General features: G+C 37.0%; 2 protein-coding genes across 10 annotated transcripts in view; one reads left to right on the top strand and one right to left on the bottom strand.

Moving 5' to 3' along the window:
• LOC127857918 (discoidin domain-containing receptor 2-like) overlaps positions 1–16,161 on the bottom strand; it is a 177,549-nt gene that overhangs the window by 25,604 nt on the left and 135,784 nt on the right. The window contains exon 1 of one of the 4 annotated variants that reach the window (XM_052394668.1): positions 43–655. The exons of 2 other annotated variants lie outside the window; for them this stretch is intronic. In XM_052394668.1, coding sequence (XP_052250628.1) covers positions 43–586 — 544 coding nt within the window. In that variant the 5' untranslated portion in view covers positions 587–655. Of the gene's footprint in view, positions 1–42; positions 656–16,161 lie in introns of those variants that run through there. One more of the 4 variants, XM_052394669.1, reaches the window with a different exon arrangement.
• Positions 1–16,161, top strand: part of LOC127857912 (uncharacterized) — a 351,976-nt gene that overhangs the window by 323,525 nt on the left and 12,290 nt on the right. The gene's annotated exons all lie outside the window — the stretch shown is intronic.

The raw sequence follows: 16,161 nt of genomic DNA, 5'->3' as shown, positions 1-16,161 counted from the left end.
TCTAAGTGATAAAGGGTTTATTAACTGTCCTCTAATACTCACTTGAGTCAAACTGCACTACGCTGATTAAAATCCACTTGGCATCAAAGTACAATTCCACTTTCACATAACGGGCAATCATATTTCCAAGCTTTATCTGCACTTTCCTCGCATACTCCACCACAGTGTCTCTTATAAAATGATAATTATCCACCTTCTGCCAGTAGTACAATCCCCCAACACTTCCATATATCGCCGCCGTCTTAAACACCCGCACATCCTTTGTGAAGTAGTTATTACAAAACAAAGTCACCGACGAGAAATTCCGCACCGTGTCGAACTTAAACACTATCGAAACAGGCCCAGGATCTATCAGTGTGTCGTTCTTCCATCCAACCCACTCGTAACCTTTGATCCCGAGCTCTTGGGGGTCCAGGCGGAAATTTGTGTCCCCTTCCTCTCCGTCTGTCAACTGGCCGAGACCGTTTTGCAGGAAGCTGTTTGTTATCAGACCGTCGTAGGTGAAATCAAAGAAGTCCACTTCCGTCCCGCGCTTGTCACCTTGACGCATGGAATACGTGACGATGCCATCTGTGAACGAGACCATAGGATATAAACTGTTGTGTGAAAGAGACCATAGGATATATATTGAAGTGTGAATGAGACCATAGGATATATACTGCAGGGAAATACGAGACAGTCGAGACAATAGAATACAGGATGTTACCATCTGTGAACGAGACCACAGGAAATATACGGCAAGGATAATATTTTATATTGAGAACTTGCCGACAGATCTTAGAAAAGCAATTTTTTCCTTCTTTATGAAGTACAGGAAAACTGCACTTTCCAAATTGGGGAAAAAACTACAAATTTCATGACAAAGACTTCATGACAAGAATTTTCCCAATATTAGGGTTGTTCGCGCAAATTTTTCCCACTTGGGTTGGTAGCAGTACTTTTCCGAATTGGGAAAAAAAAGCTGTAGAAGGGCTAAGGTTTATTTGGTTTATATATAAGTGTATTCCATAAGGTCTAGAAAAGTGTGCCTAATTCTTGAATGTATGTATAGAAATTATGCCATTAGTGAACTGAACAATTGTCTAGAATAGAATGCCTAATTATTGTATTTATTTATAGAATAGACTTACAAAATAGTGAGCTAAAAGATTGTCTAGAATAGAATGCCTAATTTTTGTATTTATTTATAGAATAGACTTACAAATTAATGAGCTAAAAGATGGTCTAGAAAAGGATGCCTTATTCTTGTATTCATAAATTAGACTTACACAATTATTGCAAACTAAAATATTGTCAAGAAAATAATGCTTAAATGTGTAGTGGAAAGTGTCTGCATAGTGACCGGGCATGGTTTCAATCCCCACTGTTAGAGCATTCTTTAGTTCTCTCCAAACGACACCAAGTACTGGTTCTACCCAGGAAACAGACTTAAGAGCTTTTCAATATTCCTCAGGCTTTTTATGCACTCAAGCGTAAATAAATGGGCTTAAACTTAGATACCTTTCCATGGGCAACCGTAGAGCTCCACCCGTAGACAGACTGTCCGGGGAGTGCGACAGTAGGGGATGAAACGGACCCGCTTCCCGATGATTGGAGGAGAGACTTCCCGAAGCTCTGCTGAGTATGTGTTGTCATTGCCCTCGAACCGCTGAAAAAAACAGGCGCCTTTGATTGTGTACTAAATAGACGCAATTTTTATTAACGCTTTGAGCGCTGGAACCGGATTTTGAAGGCCTTTGCAAACAGTTTGGATTCAGATGAGACGCCACAAAACGTGGCGTCTCATCAGGATCCAAACTGTTTGCTATTCTGATAGTATTCTTTGAAAAAAAAGTGAAGAAAATGATGATTTTAGAAACTCAGCAGACGACATTTTAGCAGATGACAAATTTCCCAGCATGCAAAGGGTTAAGCTACATACTGGGAAAACTGGGTTTAATGCAGGAGCATAAGTTGTACCAGATAAGTCAGTGGGAATTTATGGTATTTTTTGTTTAAAATCAGGAGGTCTTTTTTAAGTGAAAATCCAGTTTAGGCCGGTATTGTCCATCTTGATAAGCCTGTGTGGACTTATCTGGGGCAATGCTTTACACACATGCATAACGCCTGGTTTTACAAGAAATATGCTCAATTAAATAAATATTAATTAATTGAAAATTATTGTGAACAGTTAGTAATACACATTATATGTGATGAAATTGACGTAGACGTCAAACAGGGGATTAGTTTAAATAGCTCACGAGAAGGTGCTTGAAGGTGAGACCTCAATTCAGTTGTAGTATTAACAGCAAAGAATATTGTTAATTAGAATGAATCAGAATTCAACTTGGATCAATGTAAAAGAAGTACTCTTAAATCAGATTTTTGCACACTACCTAGCCAACTCACACATTTTACGCCTACAAAAGTGTCTGTTCTGAATACAATTAGGTCAATGCCATCGTTTTATTTAAGGCTTACAGACTGCGACAAGGAAAATGCTATAATTGGTCATGTGCAAGAAAACCAATTAGTTCAAGTCTTGCCAGACAGAAACACCAGAGAAATGTGCGCCTGTACCATGACAATGAATCACACATCTCTATAACTCAATCAGAAAGCCTATATCAGCTGACTGACTCACAGCTCCTACGGTGCTGTGAAAGATTCACGTGTAAGATAGATTAGTATCATAAGGTAACTTTAATGCCAAAACCTCACCAAACGTCAATTTTAAGGATGCATAACCTTCTGCATACAGATAATGTAAAGGCTCTGCAGCAAATGTTAATACCACTACCCCTCATAAAAACTATTGGATACAAAAGTCATGTGAAATGTAAAGGCTCAGGATGTCAATTTCAAAGAATTAATATAATGCAGAATCAGAATTGTATACTCAAATATGCAGAAATGTATCATACAAGACTGCATGATAATGTGATTATGATATTAAGTAAAAGCAACTCAATTCACAATGTGTCAAATTAATGAAACCTTTCCCACTCAGAAGAAAAGTTAAATTTGCAATGTGCAAACAGCATAAAACCAGAACAGCCTGCTAGTAACTCGCAGTCTGTTCAGGTTTTATGCTGTTTGCTGCTTATCAGTATCTAAGGCTTGGAAATGAAGCCTATAAAACTTGAATCTAGTAAGAAGGTCTTTAAATAAATGAAACTTTCTGAGTGACTACAAATTGTCAAAATACGTATCTATTAAGTGGTAAAGGGTTAAAAAGATTCAAGTGTGAACATAACTATGATTACTGTGGATTCATTAATTTTCGATGACATGAAATTTCCTGGATTCATACATCCGCCATTTTTGTCCAATCTTAATTTCTGGGATTTTTTTAAGTGCTATCAAGGTTTTGAGCTGACTCGGGGATTGTAGATTGTTATTGATGCTTACTTTATAATAAAGGTAAACATATTTCTGTCAGCTTTATATAAGTATACAAATTGGGAATAAAAATGCTTATTATATGTCACTTCTTTAATGTAAAACCTAATTGAGTCTAAAAACTGCATGGATGGGTGTCATTCAGCATTTATGTCATATTTTATCTTTTCTCAAATCAACATAAGATAATTGAATTCCAGGCATCTATGGGCAGACTCAGTGGCAGGAACAGCCCGAGGTGACCAATGAGAATCAAGCACAGACTGAGGCAGCCATTCAGAATACAGCTGGCTTTGATCAGGCTGCTGGCCACTTTCAGCCATACGGTATTTTTGTTATTCACACATACCAGTCAACAAAATCATATGTGATTGTTGAGGGTTTGGAAACATCTATAATTTATATTGATTATTGACCTGTGAAAAGTTTGTGTCATACTTTATTTTGTTGATATTTTCAAGTATTTAACCATACAGATATAACTTCAATAATCAAAAGAACATTTAATGATTTATTTATTAGCTTTAAATTTTGAGTTTCCTAAAATCTGAACATTTGTGTACAAACAAGTAGTCATATAATTATTTGAGAACCCGTACATTGTTCTGTGCTAGTACCCAAAATTTCTTCACTTATGTTTTCAGAAGAAAATGTGTAGTATTCCAAGAAATTCAATGAACACTATTTATTTAATTTGTTTCCCTCAAGCTTAACAGAGGATACTTACACAATGGTTTACATTTTCAGTGGCTTATCAGAATGCAAACCACTGGTCACATAACCAAAAAAAGCTGACTGGTTTCCCACAAGATGTCAACCTCGGGGAAAGCCAAAACTCCGCAATCACGTCACAGTCAAACCAGTCTGAAAAACGCAGCAGCATCGCTTCCAACTCCAGCATTTCACAAGAAGAACACGAAGATACCGTAGATGCTCATAACCTGAGAAATTTCTACTCACATCAGCCAAGCATATTCGACCTTCAGCCTGCGCAGACGAGGATCATTGCCCCGATGTTGCGACCCCGTACTATTTCTGAGAGTAGTAATGGAAGTGGTGGGGGTGGCCGGGACAGGCATCCGTTTGGGGGCAGAAATTTGAACCAGTCAAAATCAAAGCCGGATAGTAATAGTGGTAAAGAAAGCCTGGTAAGTGGAATGCTTACTTAAGAAAAAAAATGTTTCAGGTGGGCCTAAATCAAAATGGAAGGGTAAAGCTCCCTGCCACCTCAAGGCCCCACCCTCACCACTAAGACCCCTGTCATGCACGTTTATTATCAGATCACATTATTATACAGCAAATATCATTCGACAATTTAATCAATTGACTCAGTTTTCACGGTGAAACTAGTTTCATTTATTATATAAATAATAATAAAATGAAAAAAAAAAATTATTTAAAATATGTTATATATAGCCAATCCTATTCGGAAAATACGCTCCAAAGTTTGTACAAAGGGTTGAATTGCCCTTTTTAAATCCTAGCTTGAGTACAGCAAAATCTGTAGAGCTGTGATATTTCCCTTTGCAGAGCATGAAGAATTGCTATGACATTTTCTCAAACCTTATTCAAAACTCGATTAAATCTTAAGTACATTCACCTTCTTACAGTTATGCACTTCTCCTACATGAATTATTTCCATAAAGTTACAAGATTTGAAGTCTCCTGAATTTGATTATATTACAAAAGTGCTTTTGAATGAAGTCTTTTTTGTTTAAATCTCATGTGAAGTTGGAAATAACAACTATTAAAGCATAATGGCACTATTAACCTTATGTAGAACTAACTTCCATTCACATATAAAAATAATTATATGGCATCTATCTTGTTAATTGTTTGGCTGTTACAGTTAAAAAAAAGATATATGTAAATGTATGAGTTGCTCTGGCAAAACGTGGCGTAATGCCAGTGTCATCCCAGATTTGCCTGTGAAATCCACACAGGCTTATCAGGGACAACACTTTCTGCCTACTCTTCATTTTCATTTAGAAGTGAGCTACATTGAACAAACAATTTTATAAAAGCAAAAAGTGTTGCTCTGTGCCAACTGCACAGGCTAATCTAGGATGACACTTAAGCCCTGTTTTCCCAGAATGAGGTTTATATGGATTAAACAACCCAACAAACCTGTATATATTTCCTGCTTCACAGGGCGGAGGAAAGCAGAAGCCCACAGCAGCAGCGGGTGGGGGCTGTTTGCCAAAATAGGAGGCCTGTTTTCCCGTAAAAATGAGATGAAGTTGCCCGATGACAAGGAACCTGCAGTATGTGATCAATCTGTCTGGAATTGTGACAATCTAATTAAACAGAAAGTATTGGCCAATGATATTAATGGGTGATATGCAACGAGCATTGGCAATGGACAGTGTTTCAGAGTATTAGCCAATGAAATTCAAGACTGAGCTGTAATAAGTATTGTGATTGGTCAGGATTTTAAGTATTGGCCAATTATTTTCAAGACTGAGGTGTAACTAGCATTTTCATTTATCTGTGTTTAATGTCAAGAATGTGTGTGACATTCTTCTGTATGTTTGAGGAATATTTTTTTGTCAGAAATAATTGTTAAGTTCAGTTATAAGTATAAGTTCTCTTTGTTTACTCTAATCGTGTGTTTTTTCTCTGAAGTTCATGTTAACCTAGTTGAGAACATAACCTGTTTTATGCGATTATTATGTAATTTTAGGGAAGTAATAGTTTGTCCTCTTGCCCTTTTGATATGGCCAAAAACAAAAGTGTGAAAATCTGTTGAAATTTTATTTGCAAACATTAAATGGCATATGAATAGCCTAAGTTTTAAAAAATGGCATGTCTTGGATTCAGAAATTCCAGGAATTCATTGAATGATAAGAAAATGTCACCAGGCTGGTCCGGCTTTTTTACCAACACCCTTTACCTTTTCATGCACCTAATTCTTTCCCTATGCAATCAATAAAGCTGTACTTGATTTCTATACTTTGTATAAATTAATTGTGTGCCAACCCTGTCCACAAACGGCCTTTTATTATCCCCCGCCATAGGCGGAGGGATATTGTTTTGGCGTTGTCCGTCTTTCCGCCCGTCTGTCCGTCCGGAGCCATATCTTGGAAGTGCTTTGGTAGATTTCATTGAAACTTGGTATGAGTATATATATATATATGGATAAGAGGATGATGTACTCAAAATGGCATTGTACACCATCTGTTAATAGCAGAGTTATGGCCCTTTGTATCTTGAAAAATTGCGTTTTTGAGTGTCAAATATAACACTTTTGTGTCCAGAAGCATATTAGCGGGGGATATCAATTCAACGAATTTGCTTGTTTCCCCTGTTTCATAAATGACCCCTTATTGTCCCAGTTCCATAGATGGCCGAATATTTGCTCCCTTTAGATTGTGTTGGGCTGACTTCATGAAACCCCTATTCATTAATGGCCCATACCTTACTGTTCATAAATGGCCCATTATATCGTCCTACAGAATGTGTGGGACACCTGTTCATTGATAGCCCCTTATTTCTGTGTCTTCAAAATATTTATTATTATTGCGAGCAATCACGTGTTCATTAATGGCCAATTTTGTCCCCCTGTTAATAAATGGCCCCTTACTCCCCCTACAGATCGTGTGGGATCCGGTGAAGAAGCGCTGGGTGGACAAGAATGGGGACGATAAGGAGGAGACCCCTGCTGCCCCACCCCGAAGGACCATGAACTCCCTGGCACAGGTCTGATTTTCACATGTCTACATGACATGCATCATGCGAAAATGGGTCTTATACCATATGCAACAAGCGTAGCTCAAGACCAGTCTGCTCATTTGCACAGTTGGGTCTGGAGCTATGCTGTCTGCGTATGAGACCACAAAATATTGCGATACCCATTTTTGAATATGACTATTGAATTCATTATGCGGTAGTGTGCGTACATGTGAAATTTTAATTGTTACATTAATTAAAGAAAAGGACTGCTGGTTTTTACACAAGTAGCGATCATTTCCCCGTCCCCCCCCCCTCAAGCACCATGGGACATCTCTGATATACATAAGACGTTATTTATACCTTGTTCCGGGAAAACTGGGTTTAATGTATCTGCGTAAAGTGTCGTCGTAAATAAGCCTGTGCAGTCCGTACAGCCAAATCAGGGACGAAACTTTCTGTCTTAACTGGATTTTTGTTAAACAAAGAACTTAATGAAACAATTAACACCATAAAATCAGAAAGTGTTGTCCCTGATTATCCTGTGCTGACTGTGAAAGCTAATCTGGGAAGACACTTTAGGCACATGCATTAAGCCCTCTTTTTCCAGAACGAGACTCATATATTTCAACTTGCTTATGTATGATATAACCAAAGATAATCCAATTTCAAGTATCACCAATGCTTCAATGTCTTTCTCCCTTTTCAGGTATGCCCCCTCAACCCACAGGTATACCCACCATGGAGGGTCCCATGACCAGTAACCAGGGTAACAGTGACTTCCCGCCCTCAGGCCCCAACAAGTTCTCAAGGAAAAACGCGAAAGGATTCGGTAAGTTGAATGCATTAGTCTGGCCAAGATGTTATTAGCAGAAATACCCATGTAAATCTTTGACATAAAGAAAAAATATTCAGCACCGTAGCATTGACAAATAAATTTGTCGGGCTTAATTACGTAAAGACCATAAAAACATTCATACAGCTTTGACAAAAAGAAAAATATTCACATTTAACTAAATAAATTGAATATGCATTATGCAGTTTACAAGTGGAGAAAAAAATTGCTTGATCTTCCTTTTTGTCCAAGGTTGTTTTTCCGTAGATTAATTAATTTTCTTTGACATGAAATTTTTGTTCATTATTAAAATCAGGCATTTTTGTTTGATCCCAAATTATTGGATTTGTTTATAATGTCTGATTTTTGACTACGGACGTGAATGTTTGTTGGACATTTGATTTCCTGATTGAGAGGACCCCCTGAAAATTAGTGTCCGACAAATAATATAGGTCTCACAGTATTTGGAGTGAATTTATTTCAAATTGAAATTATTTACCAATAAATTGCCAAGTTGCTTCTTGATTGAAAAGTCAAAATTGGTCAATATACTTACTGTGACAACTGTGAAAGTGTGTCTGTCAGTCTGTTGGTCTTTATAGATGCAATCTTTTTCAAAGAAGTACTCCTTAACTTTTTTAACTTAAATCATTAAAACGTGTATACATGAAGTCGTTCATGTGCAATTAATATTATCATTCACAAATTTGTTCAAGAGTTATGCCCCTTTTTCAACTTTAAATTTCTGTAACACTTTGATACATATTACAACATGCGTTGCCTTGGCTATGTAGCACTACTAAGAAATGCTCAAGCTTTACAGCATTTTATTTGATTACATTTGTAAATGCTGTCAAAAGATTTTCAAAGTCATGTTATTACGATGCATGTTATTTTCACTTTATTTTGTTGCATAACCCTGTGTTGATATCCGAGACACTTGCCAATCCCTGACTCTGTTTTGTGATTTAGTTATTTTTGATTCGTGTTCATGATTGTTAAAAGCTTGAAATTGTATGAATTTTTAAACATGGATGGAATTGCATGTTAAGCCCATTATATGTTAATACCCTTTGCTTTGTCGATACCATTTGGATGTTTGTTAGGATGAATTGATGATAGATAAATAATTCTTATTGATGATTTTGGCTGACAGGCAAAAAAACTAATCTGGAATAAAGTTAGCCTTGATTGTGATTTAAATGTTACGTTCCTAATCAATTTTTGCATCATGTTATTTATAATAGCTAATAACAAAGATGAGATAACTCATGTAAGATGTGCTGTATAACAGTGATGACCCAGTATTGATTTAATTTGAAATTAGAAATTTGTGTTGGTCTCTGGGTTGAATTATTCGTTATTTATCAATAAAATGAATGACATTTATAGTTATTCCTATTGTTTTATATGCTTGCTGCTATCTTATGATCTTCTTGTATGCTTTTTCAGAGCTTGGTTTGTATACTTTTTTCTTCCCCATCATTTAACTCTTTTCCCCATAAGATGCAAAGTGAAAATGGCTTTTGCAACCAGCATAAAAACAGAAAAGCCTGAGAGTAACTTGCAGTCTGTTCAGGTTTTATGCTGTACGCTGCTCATCAGTAACTAAACGTTGGAAATGAAGCCTTAAAAACTTGAATGTAGTACGAAAGGTCTTTAATTAAATTTAACTTTCTATGGGACTGCAAATGCATCAAAATACGTATCTAAGTGGAAAAGGGTTAAAAGCAGCTGAACACGAAATGTACTATGCCTGTCAGTGCTTACATTCAAATGTTGTCATATGCATGTTTCTTGATTTTACCTGTTCTTTAAAAAAATCTGTAAAGCAGTTCAGATCCCAAAAGCAAGCATGTCCATCTCAATCATGACATTAATTTTTGTTTCCATATCTGAGGAAAACTAGTCTCATTTAAACTTCTGCAAGTATCTATTATGCCCCCCTTCGAAGAAGAGGGGTATATTGTTTTGCTCATGTCTGTCCGTCGGTCTGTCTGTCCATCCACCAGATGGTTTCCGGATGATAACTCAAGAACGCTTAGGCCTAGGATCATGAAACTTCATAGGTACATTGATCATGACTGACAGATGACCCCTATTGATTTTCAGGTCACTAGGTCAAAGGTCAAGGTCACAGTGACTCGAAATAGTAAAATGGTTTCCGAATGATTACTCCAGAATGCTTATGCCTAGGATCATGAAACACCACAGGAACATTGATCATGACTGGCAGATGACCCCTATTGATTTTCAGGTCACTAGGTCAAAGGTCAAGGTCACAGTGACTCGAAACAGTAAAATGGTTTCCGGATGATAACTCAAGAATGCTTACGCCTAGGATCATGAAACTTCATAGGAACATTGATCATTACTGGCAGATGACCCCTATTGATTTTCAGGTCACTAGGTCAAAGGTCAAGGTCACAGTGACTCAAAAAAGTGAAATGGTTTCCTGATGATAACTCAAGAATTATTAGGCCTAGAATCATGAAACTTCATAGGTACATTGATCATGACTGGCAGATGAACCATATTGATTTTCAGGTCACTAGGTCAAAGGTCAAGGTCACAGTGACAACAAAAATATTCACACAATGGCTGCCACTATAAGTGACAGCCCATATGGGGGGCATGCATGTTTTACAAACAGCCCTTGTTTTACATTTAAAACAAGCCTGTGCTGATTCAGAAGTACAAACAAGTTTAGAGATAGCCTGAGTTGTGTAACTTGACGATTATATCGGTGTACGGACAAGCGACACCCTGAAAATTGGTTCCCTGCAGGTTTTTTGCATTCCTGGATAATCGGCACCTCGTACATTTATGGAACAGGACAATTGGCACCTGATGAAATTATACACCTGGACAATCGGCACCCGATATAAGGCTATGACACATTTAATTATCCCCCGCCAAATGCGGAGGGATATTGTTTTGGCGTTGTCCGTCCGTCCGTCCGTCCGGCACTTTTGTGTCCGGAGCCATATCTTGGAAGTGCTTTGGCGGATTTCATTGAAACTTTGTATGAGTATATATATGCAGAGAATGATACACGCCAAATGGCATTGTACACCATCTGTTAAAAACAGAGTTATGGCCCTTTGTATCTTGAAAAAATGCTTTTTACTATAGGCACTTTTGTGTCCGGAGCCATATCTTGGAAGTGCTTTGGCGGATTTCATTGAAACTTGGTATGAGTATATATATGCATAAGAGGATGATGCACGCCAAATGGCATTGTACACCATCTGTTAACAACAGAGTTATAGCCCTTTGTATCTTGAAAAAATGCTTTTACTATAGGCACTTTTGTGTCCGGAGCCATATCTTGTAAGTGCTTTGGCGGATTTTATTGAAACCTGGTATGAGTATATATATGCATAAGAGGATGATGCACGCCAAATGGCATTGTACACCATCTGTTAAAAACAGAGTTATGGCCCTTTGTATCTTAAAAAAATGCTTTTTACTATAGGCACTTCTCTGTACGAAGCCATATCTTGGAAGTGCTTTGGCGGATTTCATTGAAACTTGGTATGAGTATATATATGCATAAGAGGATGATGCACGCCAAATGGCATTGTATACAATCTGTTAAAAACAGACTTATGGTCCTTTGTATCTTGAAAAAGTGCTTTTTACTATAGGCACTTTTGTGTCCGGAGCCATATCTTGGAAGTGCTTTGGCGGATTTCATTGAAACTTGGTATGAGTATATATCCCGCGCCAGAGGCGGAGGAATATTGTTTTGGCGTCGTCCGGCTGTCCGTCCGTCTGTCACTTTTGTGTCCGGAGCCATATCTTGGAAGAGCTTTGGCGTATTTCATTGAAACTTCGTATGAGTATATATACCGGTATGGATAAGAGGGTCATGCACGCCAAATTGAATTGTACACCATCTGTTAATAACGGAGTTATGGCCCTTTGTATCTTAAAAAAATGCTTGTTTGAGTGTCAAATATAATACTCTTGTGTCCAGAAGCATAAAGGCGGGGGATATCAATTCAACACATTTGCTTGTTTTTTTCGCCAATAAAGTCATTTGACTTGTTTTTTTTTGCAGCTGTAAATTTGGGTGCCAATGGTCTGGGTGGAAAAATTTAAATGGATGCCAATTGTCCTTGTTGACAAATTTAATGAGGTGCCGTTTGTCCAGGAATGTAAAGTAACGCAGGGTGCCCTTTGTCCTACAATCGATTATTTCATCTCTCGTATACTGTGGAGTATGTCTGAGAAGTTCAGGATACAAGATTTAGATCACAATTCAAAGTTTAAAATCAAAGAAAATAGGATTTTAGATTTATCAAAAACCGTATTAATGCCAATATCTTATCGACAATGACACCCTTGTATATATAAAATTGCCATGTACAGTTTGGGCATCGGTTTGCAATGGTATATGAATATATGGATATAAAATGTACCACAAATATTCAATCGTGTATTGTGCAAGACAAAAGAAAGCAAAGACACAACATTAAGCATGAATTGCTTATGATTATTGAATGTTTAATGAAGAGAATACCGTTTAATGAAGGATTCATTATTACTTAACAGAATAATGATAAGAATTTGATGTTGGTAAAGATTATATTGAGAAAATAGAGATAAGTATTAATATCACAATTAACAAAGACTAGTAAGAAAATGCTGTATGCAGTCCTCCTAGAGTTGATGTTGCAGAGAGATTTTTATGTCCCCCAGTCTATACTGGGGACATATTGTTTTTGCCCTGTCTGTTTGTTGGTTTGTTTGCGTCAAACTTTTAACATTTGCCATACCTTTTGCAATATTGAAGCGACTTCATATTTGACATGCATGTGTATCTCATGGAGCTGCACATTTTGAGTGATGAAATGTCAAGGTCATCCTTTAAGATCAAAGGTCAAATATATGGGGGGAGCATAGTGTTTCACAAACACATCTTGGTAGTTGATAATTAAGTCAATATGCATGGGATTGGTTTTGGTGATTGATTGTCTCCAGATGTAGAAAAAAAAGAATGTTGTTGATATAAATTTACAATTAAATTATTTAATTTGTTTAGAACATGTGAAATTTAGTTATGAACGTATTTTGAATTAACAATTCATTATGATTTAATTTATAAAATTAAAGTTTATTATGGTAATAGGTTTAGTTATTTGTAAGGCCTGCTTGTTGGTTACATAAATTCTATCTCTGTTTAAATATTGTTTTCAAATAGTTCAGTGAAGTACTACATATTTGTTAATTTAAAATAAGCAGGCTGTTTTGTTATATGGTGGAACAGAAGTAATTGTCATTGGAGGATATGTTTAAATAATAATATTTGATTATTATTGTATTATTATTATTAATATATTTACTATTAAAAATATTTGACAAATGATCTCCACCCAAAGATACCAAGTACTGGTTCTTCCCAGGAAACGGACTCGAGAGTGTTTCAATTAACCTTCATATCAAGCTAAAAGCTGAAAGAAATAGTTTTTAGCTCTGCTGTTGTTGGAGAAAACCCGAGGTATTGTCATAGCCAACTCGTCGTGTCGTCCGCCGTAGGCGTCGTGCTAAAACCTTAACATTGGCTCTAAAATCAAAGTGCTTCCACCTACAACTTTGAAACTTCATATGTAGATGCACCTTGATTAGTTCTACACACCAAACCCAGTTTTGGGTCACTAGGTCAAAGGTAAAGGTCAATGTGACCTCTAAAAAAGTCTGACAAGCTTTCGCAGCCGAGTGTTGGCACCCGTTATGCGGTGGTCTTGTTAACAAAATTATATTAATTGTCCGTGTTCATGCTACAGGAGCCCGCAAGCAGTACGTGGACGTGTTGAACCCCAAGTCCACGGGCAGCCACAGCGTGCCCAGCGGGCTCTTTTCCACCCTGCCCAGCTCACACTCTGCGCCCGCTATATTTAACCCCATGGGCTTCTCAGGCGAGAATATGAAACCCTCCAAAACAGTCTTGTGTGCCCAGAGATTAAATTGTACAAAAATATTTGGCACATTTATTGTCTTAAAGTACTACTCTGTGTCTGCAATATTTAATCACATGGGCTTTTCAGGTGAAACAACCCAAAATGTGAAACAATAAATGAAGCAGTTTATATGAGTTTTGTACGCACATTAGCTTATATTGTAAAATATAATGTTGCAAAAGTATTATCTTTGAGTACTAGTGTGACTTTAATATAAAAAAGGCGGGAAAATAGCTTTTGCCTGTGAAATCATAAGTTTTGTTTTTTAAAATGTATAAGCATATTGTGATTCTGTGTAACAGTAAAATTATAATTATAAACACTGTCGATTTTCAATTAACCAGTCACAGACATCTGGGAATTTATAAAATATTGTCCCATGTGGTAGCAGCAGCAACAATATAAGGGCATCACAATTTAACAATATGTCCTTTATATTATGCTTTATGCACTTATATTAATATCTGTATTTGTTGTTGTTGTTTTTTAAGATGGCGGTTCCGATACCTCTCAGTCCCAGGAAGCAGATGACAGTGGAAGCAGGGGTGACAACCCTTCCCAAGCTCAAACTGCAAGCTCAATGTTACCGCCCTTGCAAGAAAATGTAAGTCACCCGGGGATGCAAGTAAAATCTGACAATATCGGTCTAGGCTACTTTTGATGATATAATTAGTTTTTGTTTTAAAGTGCTCATTGTCATCTTTTGTGATTGCCTTTTGTCCAGTGTCCTTTGTCAATATTTACCTTGTGAACATTCTAGAGGCCATATTTATTGCCGAACCTTCATGAAACTTGGCCAGAACATTTTCCATATATATATCAGCCGTGTCTGAAACTGGGTCATATGGGGTAAAAAACTATATCACTAGGTCGAATAAAAGATAAAAGAATGTGAACATTCTAAAAGTTATATTTTTATGCCCCCTTTCGAAGAAAAGGGGATATATAGCTTTCGCACTGTCCGTCAGTCAGTCTGTCTGTCAGTCTGTCACACTTTTCGTGTCCACTCTCTAATTCAAATAGTTTTCATCCGATCTTTATTAAACTTGGTCAGAAGTTGTATCAAGACAATATCTAGGTCAGGTTCGAATATGGATCATGCCGGGTCATAAACTAGGTCACGGGGTCACTTAGTGCATTTCAAGGATTTAGCATGGTGTCCGCTCTCTAATTGAAGTAGTTTTCATCTGATCTTTACCAAATTTGGTCAGAAGTTGTATCAAGACAATATCTAGGTCAAGTTTGAATATTGGTCATGCCGGGTCAAAAAGTTGGTCACGTGGTCACTTCGTGCATTTCAAGGATTTAGCATGGTGATCTCTCTAGTTTATGTGGCTTTCTGATTTATTTTGATATTCTAAGACATTTTTATGCCCCCAAAGGAGGGCATATAGTGATCGGACTGTCCATCCGTCTGTCCGTCACACTTTGCGTTTAGATTTCGAAAAATGCTCATAACTTCTATGTCGCTTCAGATAGCAATTTCACATTTGGCATGCATGTGTATATGGACAAGGCCTTTCCATACGCACACACATTTTGACCCCTGTGACGTTGAACTTAGGGTCCGCGTTTAGGTTTTGAAATCTGCGTATAGGTTTAGAAAAAAGCTCATAACTTCTACCAAGCGTTTATAGGGGGCATAAGTCATCCTATGATGACAGCTTTTGTTTGTCCAATTGTCATGTACAGTTTTAAAATGGTTCTGGTCTAATAAAGAATATTGCCACAACGGTTGGGGCAATTTTCCTTATAGGGCTATTAACAATCTTTGTGAACACTAGAAGTTGCAATTTTTCATATCTTCATGAATTTTGCCTAAGGGATTAGTTCTAATGATATCTGGACCAAGTTTAAAAGTGGTTCCTTTGTGTTAGAAACATGGCTAGATGGGGCAAGTTATTTTTCCCTCTTTGGCTGTAGTGAACCCGTGTAAAACACTCCAGAAATCACATCATTGTGCCCAATCAGCACAAAACTTTATCAAAACATTTGTTGTAATGAAATCTCAACCAAGTTAAAAAATATGTCCCTGTAAAAGTATGGTCAGAAAGTGCAATTGTTATAAAATAACACAAAAGCTGCTTAGGACAGTTTAGTTGCTACAGTTCTCAGGTGAGCAACCTAGGGCCTTTGGCCCTCTAATTGTGTCAAATATTTTTTTTTCTTTGTCTGGGTATGACTTTAAATTATGAAAGCAAAGTATATAAAGGTATAATAGTTTGAAATGGCCCACATATATTATTTTAATTGAAAGGTATTTATATTTTCAGTAATCAAATCCTGGTTAAGTGCCCTTGAAAAAAGTTT

This window comes from Dreissena polymorpha, chromosome 14, assembly GCF_020536995.1.
Source record: "Dreissena polymorpha isolate Duluth1 chromosome 14, UMN_Dpol_1.0, whole genome shotgun sequence".
In the NCBI taxonomy this organism is placed as follows: Eukaryota; Metazoa; Mollusca; class Bivalvia; order Myida; family Dreissenidae; genus Dreissena; species Dreissena polymorpha.
The sequence above is the reverse complement of the archived record's forward strand: the minus strand, read 5'-3'. Positions and strand labels throughout refer to the sequence as shown.